The 12,052-nt window shown below is 33.4% G+C and overlaps 1 protein-coding gene across 1 annotated transcript; it reads right to left on the reverse strand.

The window, feature by feature from the left end:
- Positions 1-3,572: 3,572 nt before the first annotated feature.
- LOC123876226 (Hermansky-Pudlak syndrome 5 protein homolog) lies at positions 3,573-11,995 on the reverse strand. Its single transcript, XM_045922407.1, has 5 exons — positions 11,761-11,995; positions 10,729-10,839; positions 9,766-10,002; positions 6,807-9,038; positions 3,573-5,723 (listed from the first exon to the last, which is right to left on the reverse strand). Exons 1-5 carry the CDS (start codon positions 11,854-11,856, stop codon positions 5,394-5,396), a joined length of 3,006 nt encoding a protein of 1,001 aa, XP_045778363.1. The 5' UTR covers positions 11,857-11,995; the 3' UTR covers positions 3,573-5,393.
- Positions 11,996-12,052: the final 57 nt, after the last annotated feature.

Consider the following 12,052-nt stretch of genomic DNA (forward strand, 5'->3'; position numbering starts at 1 on the left):
TAAGTACAATGTACGCTCAAAAGCATTTTTTCGTTTGGTAGATAACGTTTATTTTTCAATCTTTACAATACAATAGTTTTTATTAGTTCTTAATGTTATATTTTATTCATGAAAGTAGTAGGGATTGTAATGAAAATGTAATAACAAATGTTCGCCAATAGAAAGGGGGATTATTCAAGTTACAATTTAAGAACTCTGCGAAAATAAGCTACCGATAATAATAATAATAATTGTGAATAATATAATAATTGTAAATAATATAATAATTGTGAAAATATAATAATTGTGAATGTCGGCAAAAATCGGAAAATTTTAATAATATTATCCAAGTATTATCCATGAAAAAAATACTATCGATCTGATTCTCCATTCTGACGTAATTGAAGAATCATAGTATACGGAATTGGTTTATGGCTATAATAGTGTGTATTATCCGTGAAGATAGATACACTTCCACAAAAACACAATAAATCTTATAGCACAATAGGATTAAAATCCGTCCGTCTAATGATACAGTGTGGAGTCCGACAAGACTCTTATGACACTTGAATGAGGGGAAAGCGCTGTCTTAGCATTATGCCGACACAGCTTGAACTATAAAAAAGTGCACATCTCAAGATAGTTCCGATTTTGGCCATGCGCCTAAAGAGCCTTGTCGGACTGTACATTATAATATTTTATGAGTTGGTTTATACTTTATGGTTGTAAATGCGTGTATTATCCATAGGGATAAGGTACACTTTCAAAAATAAACATATGTCTTATAGCACAATAGGATAAAAATCCGTCCGTCTGATTATACAATGTGGTGCTCTGCTAGTTGCATCTCTTAAACACACAAACTTTAACGCGAAATAAGACCGTTTAGCGCCATCTTGTGCTAAGCAAGTATTATAAATTCACGTTGTCAATCCGATGTGGCATAATTTAAGAAACAACAAACACGCAGCTTTGCATTAATAATATTAGTGATTATCTAAGCAGCTACCTATAAAAATACATGGTGTCGATTCTGATGTTCTTCTCCAAACTTTTAGATTATATCTGCATCTTTTTCTTACTCCTTACTCTACTCATTCTCTCTCTCTCTTTTTAATGCTACCTACAGGAGTAAATTAGAGTTTAGTTTGTATCCTGAATCGACGTCAAATATTAGGATAAGGTGACGTAAATTCAAAGAAAAATAGGGCTATTTTAGGGCTACCTAGGTCAAATTCTTACACTTAACGCCTGCCAGCGACGTTGATGCCACGACGTCTTGTTAGAAGTTCCCTAAATGTCGTGAATTGTGACTATATGCACACGACTAGCATCTCATGTCACGAGATTTGACAGTTCTAAATTAAATTCAGCATTGGCGCCGATTCTGTTATCTTTCTCTAAACTAAATTAAGAGTATCTGCGTCTTCCTCCTTTTAATATTGTTGAAAAGGGACGAAACAACAATTTTACATTTAAAGACTTTAAATTTTAGGCTCGCGACTGACCGCTAAAGTCACGAGGTTTGACAGTTCTAAATTAAATTTAGAACTGTTAAACATGTCATAAATTACCGATCCCTTTCTCCATTTCGACGCAAATGAAGGACAACCCAACATACTTAGAACATTTTATGAATAGATTTAAGGTTATAACTTATAATTGAGTGTATTATCCGTGAAGACAGGTACACTTTTCAAAAATACAATAAATCTTATAGCACAATAGGATAAAAATCCGTCTGTCTATGATACAGTGTGGTGCTCTGCTATATGTATCTCTTAAACACACAAACTTTGACGTGAAATAAGGCCGTTTAGCGCCATCTAGTTTTGAGTTAGCAAATCCACGTAATATCACGTTGACAAGTTGTGGCATTGTTGAAGAAACAACAAACACACACACTTCCCACATTAATCATATTAGTAGTGAGTACCTAGATATACAATATACAAATAAAAAGCAGCTACCTATAAAAATACATGGTGTAGCTATGTTTTTGTCTAAACTAAATTTAGAGTATATCTGCATCTCTTTCTTTATTATATTGCTAAAAAAGGACAGAAAATAAATTTTAAATTAAAGACTCTAAATTTTATTGCTATCTACACGTCACGGGGTTTGACAGTTCTAAATTAAATTGAGTTTGTCTGTCCTTTTCATCGCATCGGTAAGATAAAACTGCGAATACTCTAAAATTTAGTTGCGATGAGAATTAGTACCAATAGAGCTTTCGGGTATGGGTTCTTCATAATCTCTAAACTTAACTAACATGTCTAAAAGTATCTACTTAATACTCTCCTTTTCCGTACGTTGTGAGTTACCCCAGTTTTACAAATTTAATTTAGAGATTGTAGCTAATTTTGCTGTACGCAATCTTTCAACTAAAACTAAATTTACAGGTCCAAATCTCATGCTATCCTATGCTACAGGGGGCATTATGAAAGGAATAGAAATATATTTAGACCCGTCATTTTCATTTAGAAATTGTAAACAACAAAATTAGCTACTGAGTTGAAACAAATGCCTCCCTGATGAAGTTTAGAAAAAGATTACTTTAACTTAACTACTAATCGACATTTGAATAATTTAACAATACTTTAGTATTTATGACTGTACATACATATATAACTTTGGTGTAAGTGTATTCATCACTTTTTAAATTATTTTAACTCGAGTCATCATTTTAACGTAACCAATATGATTATACTGCAATATTAAAAGGCTGAATCGTTGTATTTTTGTTCAGAAATTATTAGGTAAAGTAATTATTTAGGCTTAAAAAATATAGAGTTACTTTAAAAGCTAAGAATGAAAGTTACTATTTTTTAATCTATTAAGAAAAATCCAGACTGTATAGTTACTTAGAATAATATTAAAACTTTACCTAAAATTGTAAATTAAGACCTAGAAATTATCTAGAAAATTTGCTACATAAATCATTTCAACACTTTGGCACCTAAGTCAAAAAAAAAAGTGTTAAATCATGGCACTGTAAATCAAATTATTTAAAAGTTTCATAATATAGGTACTTAGCAAAAATAATACAAAAATCGTATACACACTGAATTTTATTTACTAACCTGTTTATTGTAAAGAGAATGGAATTAGTGTGCAACCGAAAAATAACACTATCGCCATACTATTATTTGAACTATATAGTAAACTTAACTTTAGATTTTGGCGCCCTTCTTCTTCCTGTGGGATTTTACGGTTACATCGAACTTAGGTTTGACACTTTGACTTTTCTCAGACTTTAGATACTCTTAAAACGAGTCAGCCAGATTTATGCCAGCGACTCAGACTTAACAGGGCTCTCTCCGTCACTCGTTTCATACAATCGTAGTTCCAATTTCATTTGAATATTAATTATTAAGCAACCAAAGTCCATGAAATTTTGCAGACATATTTTAGAAACTAATATCTGTGTCTGTGGTGTTTTAGATTTTTCTAAAAATATGTAGTTTTAAAATTACAGGGGCTCAAAGATTTGTATGTGAATTTTTAAGACCGCGTAACTTTGAAACCGAATATTTTAACAAAAATCTGGAAAACCACAGACATAGATATTAGTTTCTAGAATATGTCTGCAAAATTTCATGGACTTTCATTGGTTGCTTAATATTCAAATGAAATTGGAACTACGACTGTATGAAACGAGTGACGGAGAGAGCCCTCTTAAGTCTGAGCAAAGTCAAAGTGTGATCTGTAGATCTCAGCCTAATTTGTTATTAAAGACTTGGCTGTACTCAACTCAACTCTGTCTGTTTGCGCTGGCTTTAATTTATAATGAGACCTGTATTATAATGACGATGACATACAATTACAATCTACAATACATTGAAAGTGTTCTCCTATTTTAAAACTTGTTTGTACGATATTATTTGTATGTGTCTATTGTTTTAGTTACTATTTGGATACACAACTTTATTTACTAAACATTACCTATTTGCAGAGAGAATATCTCACGTGCATATACTATATTATCAGGTAGGTACCTACTTATATATATTAAGATAGCACAGTTTTATTTTTTTTAATTGTTATACAGCAGTTATAATGTAGCACAATGTTATAATATTATGTTACTCACTCCAACGCTGGTATAAATCCTATCAATATTTTTCGACATAATAATATATATCTGTATACAACATAGTAACAATATACAAAATAGTTATATATAATAGTTATACTTATATATTAAGTTGTCTGGCAGCACCATAACAAATTAATATATTACACTTTACACAAGGTTAAAAAAGTGCAATTTTTAAGCCATGTTTATTATAGTCATGAATTATTATAGTCATATATTGAAGTCATGTTAAAAATAACACCTCAATTAAATCAACTTAAAAAGCATAAATAATATTATTAGACTAGAATAAATTAACCTTTTGAACTGTAAAACCTAAAAGTAAAAGTGAGCTTAAAAGAGTCTAGTACATGGTTTTAGTTTTACTGAAAAAATCTAGGTTTTCCCATAGGCTTTGCTAAAGTAAAGAATTTTACGTACTTACTTGATACCAGGAACGAGTATCAATCCAAAAATTCTAAATAGGTTTTATAAAGTAATAAATAGTTATAGCCTCGACAGCTAAACGGTTGAGGAGCGAACTGAATTCCGAAAGGTCGGCGGTTCAAACCCCACCCGTTGCACTGTTGTCGTACCCACTCCTGGCACAAGCTTTACGCTTAATTGGAGGGGAAAGGGAGTATTAGTCATGATTAGCATGGCTAATATTCTTTTAAAAAAAGTCTTGTGAAAGTTTTGAAGCGCCATCTATTGACATCTTTATAATATTTTAGTTGACAAGTAGGTTAAAGTAGGTCGTAATCGTAACGCAGAAATCTTTTTGATTTCTGGAATTTGGCAAGATTATCGCAATATTTAAATTTTTAACATACAAAAATTCATAGGACATGGCATGGCAAGAACGATTTCATAATTTCAATACAAAAACATGAATTTTTAACAAAATATGTTGCCATTATTATACGAAAGCTAGATAACCATGCACGACAACAGTTTTGATTTATGTTACTGTAATGATTTCAATATATACATTTTTAGTTCCAAAATGAATTTTAGCTTTTACCAATACAATGGTACTGATTCTAATCGCAACTAAATTTTAAAGTATTCACATCTTTTTCTAACACAATGTTACACCAGTAAAAATAAAAAGAGAGACAAACTTAATTGAAAATTCTCGTGTCATGGGTGTTTAAATTTGTAGAGAAGCATTAAAAAGAGTCCTTCAATTTAAAATTAATCTTCTGTCCTTTTTTAGCAATATTAAAAAGAAACAGATGCAGATACTCTAAATTTAGTTTAGAGAATAACATCAGAACCAACGCCATTAACACAGACTTATTATAAATATAAAATAATAACACACATAAAGCATTCATTTAATAGAGCAAGAAGGGCACAATTTTATTTGGTTCAAATTCAAACAAGCGCCGTGGAAAGTGTGGCCACACCTAAATACCCACAAGCCGCCATCTTTGATTAGCACTAAATTTTGTAATGGCAACCCACACAGCGCACAGTCAGTCAAATTGTTGACAGTCATGGCCATAGAAATGTCATTTGAAAGGAGATTTTCTTGAGGGTCTTTGGATAATTTTTCATACACTTCCTTAAGCCCCCAAAAGGGGGATGTTGCTGCTATGGTTAGAGGTAATGCAGTATTCTTTATAACTCCCATTGAAGTACTTTGTAGAAGTTTGTGTAACTGAAAGATAAATTAAAAATTAATATCACCACCGACAAGTGAAGGTTACAGTAACTAGAAAAGAGCTGATAACTATCAAACGGCTGAACCGATTTTCTTGGATTATAGCTAAGAACACTCTCGATCAAGCCACCTTTCAAACAAAAAAACTAAATTAAAATCGGTTCATTAGTTCAGGAGCTACAATGCCACAGACAGATACACAGATACACACGTCAAACTTATAACACCCCTCTTTTTGGACCAGGGGTTAAAAATTTTGCCTTATTACACAAAATCGTAACAAATTATCATAAAAATAGGGTGTAAAAAAATTTCTGGAATAAATTATTGTTGCATAATAGAAAGAATTTCTGTCATTAATGGTGATCCAAAGATTAATCTCTAAATTAAACTAAATCGTAACATGTATAATAGTCTTATCCTTTTTACAATATCCCTTCAGGAAACAGATATCTAATTTGAAACCTGATAATTTAGTTTTCTTTAGTAGATTACAGTTACATCCACCACAATAGTATTTTTAGTAATTTGACTTGAAGGTGGCAGACTATTTTTTATTATTATTTTACAACTCCAAAATTGGGTTATCTTAAAGGGAATGAGAATTAAAATAAGTACAAGGATGCTATCAATAGAAAAAGTGGCTAAGTGCACGAGTCACACTTGCACACGAAAGATACCACCGTACAAGAAATAACACTTTCTAATTTTTTCGGCGGCCAGTTTGAAATTTTTATTATTTATTGTTTTTGCAGCAAGAGAAATTCATATTCTGTGAAAATTTCAACTCACTACCTATTATGGTACATAAGGCACAGCCTGCTGACAAACAGATAAACGGATGGACGGATGCACAACTGAGTCTTAGTAATATTATTGTAAATTGAACAATTGAAAAGAGCAACCGCCGAGTTTCTTGCTGGTTCTTCTCGGTAGGAACGGCATTCCGAACCAGTGGTAAATTATTTGACGATTCAAAAGCTTGTAAAAGTTTATTTGAATAAAAATCTATTCTATTCTATTAGTAACAGGGTTCCGTTGGCAGTCTGCGAATAGAGAAAACCAAATCTATCATCTTACCTCTTTCCTAGACTCTTCAAATTCGTATGAGCTGTATATCGTATCGGCCAACGGAATTGTTATCGTGCAGTCATATTTCTCGTACAAAGCCACTAACAGGCAAGCGTAATAGAATTTCACTGTCAACGCACCAAACTCTATCAAATTCGCATGCTTTTGCATTACTTTAACTGCATTCCTACCGCCAACCGATTTTATAATCATCAAGCCCAATTGATCCCAACTCAACATGTCTTTTACGGATATGTGTTCAAACTTTTTATTGCAATTTAAGCACATATTTGCATACAAAGTCGCATAAAGTTGTACAGCGCGTTCCCACGTGTCCAACGTGAATTGAGGTAAAAATGAGTGCAACAAACTCTCATCTAGCATCTGTAAAAGGATCCTGAGTACGTTGATTAAGTCTTCATTTCTTCGTAAGTACAAAATTTTCCTCCACAGATAAGGCATTTTTCTACAAACTTCGTAGCATTGCTCCTTCGTCTGACTCGACCACTGCTGTTCGATAAATTCGTCTATTAACTCGGAAAATACTGGCATTTGACTCGTTCTCACATACGGAAGTGGAAAACCACATTCGCAACCAATATTCGAGTGTTTCTGAGTCTTTATATTCACAGCTATACAAGAATCCACGAAATATTTATACAGCACTTCATCTTTTATTATTAATTCTATCAAAGCACATTTGTTCTCAGAATTGCTCAAGTAAGTTAGAAATATATTGTTCGGCACAAACGTAGCTTCATCTACAGCACCTATAGAAACACAATACTTTTCTAGTAACAACATTAGATCATGTATCTGGCTAATATCACAGGCGTAGCTCTCGATTATCGAGTTTAAATTCGACAACTCCGATTCTGTATTCACAAGACTTAACCTAGAATATTGGTATAGCATTTTGCAAATCTTATCTTGCTCTAAAACATTATTGTCGACTTCTATAATATCTTGACTAGTTTCTTTGAAAATAATATCATTGTCTAACACGACCGGCGCGTCTTCGAGAGTATATTCATCACGAGAAATCCATTTAGGAGCTTTGTCGTTTTCTTGGATTGTTTTGAACTGAGATATATCTTGCTTTTCAATACTAAGATGTTTCAAGTCTTCCCATTTTTCTTTTAGCATTTTTTTACTCGTGTTCAGCTTATCGGATACTGTTATGCTCAATCCTTTTAAGGCTTGCATTGCTTCTGGTGTTAAAGGCCCAAATATGTTTTCGTCCTGTTTTGTTTGAACATTTTCATCTAATAATGATTGTGTGTGATATGTATTTTCTAGAACGTAAATTCCAGAGTTCAATTGAGTGGCGTCACTAGATTTCAGACTATCAAACTTTTGTAGAACACCCTCAACATTTTCTAATACCCCATTATTGTCCAGCTTATCTCGTAATCCAACTAAAACATTTAATTTCGGGGATAAGTTTTGTGAAAGCAAGTAATCCTTGAAAATGTTGCACAGTTCTGCACATAGTAAAAATTTCTCGTCGAAATAACATTTTACTAGAAACGTATCCAACTTCATGAATTTTAAGCTTACAAGAGATCCGTTAGCCAACCAAACATATAGCATATCATTGTATAACTTGCATTCAACGATGTCTTTGTACGCATCAAACCATACTGTATTATCGACATTTTGAAAATTTAAAAAGTATATTGCGTTTTTATTATATGCGAATATGGTATCACTAAAGCTGTATATTTTAGAAAAGTTAACAGATCGTCCACCAATATCATCTGACAAGTTTTCTATACAATATGTTTCTTTTTCATAGGATTCTAGTGAGACAACTTTCATGGGTTGTTTGGCCAAGACTTGTTTGAACTGGTGGGTTCTCTGAACCATGCCGTCGACAGTTGCTTCCCATAAACGGGAGGAAGGTCGCGCGCAAAATATAACGGTATTAGAAAATTCTTCGCCAACAATGAATCTAGCATCATCATCAACAATATTATATTTTTTGACTTCCGTAAAATTCTGTTCCTTATTATCTATTGAACCATTCATTAGAGGCTTCTGTGCATTTGCAAAACAAGCCCCAAACTCTCCATCTCTGAGCTTCTGGCCTATCTGCCTGTATTGTTCCTGAGTAGTATTACATATGTAGCATCGCGTGAGAGTTGACACAAGTATCATACAGTCTCTTGAGTCGAGTTGGCATATTCGTGAGTCTAAACTCATTATTGTTTGAGAGGAACTCTGGAACATTGTTTTTGCCTGAAATTACAAATAAAAAAAATATTACATTAAAGAATAAATCTTCACCTTTCTTATTAGTTTCGATAAATAAGTAAATAGGGCCAGCTGATACCCGCGACTTCATTGATTCGTTGCGGCGTGATTGAAGGACAAACCAATCACTTTCGCATTTATAATATGGGTTATTTATAGTATGGGTGGGTTATTTAATGTCTAAACTCTAAATGAACCAACAGCAAAAAGGCAAAATTGGGACCTCCAATGGCCATCACACATCCTGTTACTGACTTGGCATAATGGTTTAACAAGCGTAATCTACTTGCACACTTGGTTTAATGAAACCCCTTCCAGGTTAACCCGCTTCTATCTTTGACTGCATCATCACTTACCACCAGGTGAAATTGCAGTCAAGGGCTAACTTCGGCCAATATCAGGTTTAATGAAAACTGCCATACCCCTTCCAGGTTAACCCGCTTCCATCATGACTTACCATCAGGTGAGATTGCAGTCAAGGTCTAACTTGTATCTGAATAATATAAAAATTATCACCACCAAACAGCATATTTCCGCCCCACACCATTGCTGTAGCCTCATTCCCTTGATGTTCCTTTGATGAAGTTGTCGAGCAATGAAAATGAGACATCGGGACCTCCAATGGCCATCACCAATCCAGTTACTGGCTTAACAAGTGCATTCAACTTGACCAAACAAATGAGAAACATCCCTTAAAAAAATTCATACTTACAATAAAGCCTTGCACTTGTAAAACTGATACTTTGCCAACATCGTCTCCAGCAAAGAGCATATTCCTACTCCACACCATCGCTGTAACTTCATTCCCTTGATGCTCCTTCGACGAGGTTGATGAGTAGCCATTGCTTTGCGATTGGTCACACTCTGTCACTGTGAGGAAACCTTTGCCATTCGCAAAACCTATGTGCTTCTCGTCTGGTGATATTGCCAGTCGGGTGATTGGACCATCCTATAAAATAACTCAAATATTATAAAGGCGAAAGTTTGTATGTGTGCGTGTGTATGTTTGTTACCTAATCATCAAAACGACGGGATAGATTTGGCTGAAATTTGGAATGGTGATAGATTATGCCTTGGATTAACACATAAGCTACTTTTATCCTACTGTAAATGAAATAAAGTTTTTTGTACAGTAGTAAATTCTGCAATCTTTTTTTTTACATTTCTAGCCTATATGCAATCAGTCATTGATGTGGACTATAATTTTTATGTTTTTAGGGTTGGGAGAAGGTCACTCCATCAAGAAACTCTTCTCATAGGGCTTTCACTATTGTCCACAAGACAGTTCTTCTATTGTGGCTCGTTTTAGCCTACTAAGTCTGCTGCATGTGGTAAGTGACACTGCCAGACTATTTGCAATCTACTTCTAATACTATTTCCTATAATCTATCTCCTTAACTTAATAAGAATACTAGAAAAGAGCTTATAACTTTCAAATGGCTGAACTGATTTTCTTGGATTATAGCAGAACACCCTTGATCAAGCCACCTTTCATACAAAAAAACTAAATTAAAATCGGTTCATTCGTTTATAAGCTATGATGCCACAGACAGATACACAGACAAACTTATAACAAAATTATAACACCCCTCTTTTTGGGTTGAGGGTTAATTAGAACAAAAATTACTGTAGCTATGGTAATAATTTGATGGCATCACCATGTTAAAACACTTACCTTACTGGGTATAAGCTGTACAAATTCACATGGCCACCTGTTGAACACATAGATCCCACCACTGGTTGCCCCAAATGCTATCAAAGACCTTGATATATCAAAACAGGTATACTGAAAATTGACAAAGACTTATTTGAATTTCTAAACAAGATAAAGTCCCACTACAAGAAAGAGAATAAATCTTTTTTTCTTCAAATTTAAAACTCAACTACTACCCGCCAACAACCGATAGATAACAATAGATATATAGTAAAATAGTTTTTCTGTTGCTCAGTGTATTTTAACATTGTACCTACTTACTATATTTATATTTACAAACTCAGAATTTTTTCATTTGATATCCCACTCGATGTAATAAACATTTTTTAAGACTGGGTCTTGAAATTATTTTAGATTGGATGATCTTTTTATGCTTGTACTATCCGCTATGAATTCTCAAATTCTTTGGGCATATTACCATGAAGTGTGGCACCAACAAACATACACCACGTGCAAGGCAGAGTAGAGGGCACATATCTACATGGTTATTCAAGAAGACAGACTTATTCCGTTCTATAACAATTCCACCTGTCTCTGAGGAAGGGAGATCGCAAGAAGAGCAGTGAAAGAGAACAACCACAATCACTCTGCGAGAGTTAACGAATGAGGAGAGCTGTCTGTTGCCTGCTTTGGATTAACAGGCTTACCTATTCTAAAACTAGCTTTTTTTTTAGGGTTCCGTAACTCAAAAGGGAAAAAGAACCCTAGAACCATTTCGTTGTCTGTCTATCTACATAAACCTTTGAGAAATTTTCTAAATTATGGTGAAGTCCAGTAAGGAATTTCGAAGTAAAAGACGAATATACAGATAAAATGTGGACTTTGTTTTAAGTATGTAATTTTAAGAAATAAACAGATTTTATGAAAATATAATAATAAAGCACATTAGAAAGCGTACTATTCATTGAATATTAATAATAGATACCTACCATTTAATTAGAAATACGAAGTTTTTGAACTGGTGCCAAATTCGAAATATTTAAATGAACTAACCTTAATGCGCTGTATATTTTTTATGGGATATTTTACAGTTTCGGTAATATCTGGCAGCTCCTGCAGGATATACGGTGGTATTTTGGAATCAGACATGTTTTAGATGCACATTTTCTAATATTTCACAAATTCACACCTGTTTTTCAGTAAATAAACATTAGTGGACTAATGTCAAATTTTGACAATCTGTCATTGACATAACATTAATGTGTCAACATGGTGTCAACCTTCAACTGTCATTTTGTCATGTCTGATCTTTTGTTTATGGTTGACACCACAGAGATATAATAAA

This window comes from Maniola jurtina, chromosome 21 (genome assembly GCF_905333055.1).
Source record: "Maniola jurtina chromosome 21, ilManJurt1.1, whole genome shotgun sequence".
In the NCBI taxonomy this organism is placed as follows: Eukaryota; Metazoa; Arthropoda; class Insecta; order Lepidoptera; family Nymphalidae; genus Maniola; species Maniola jurtina.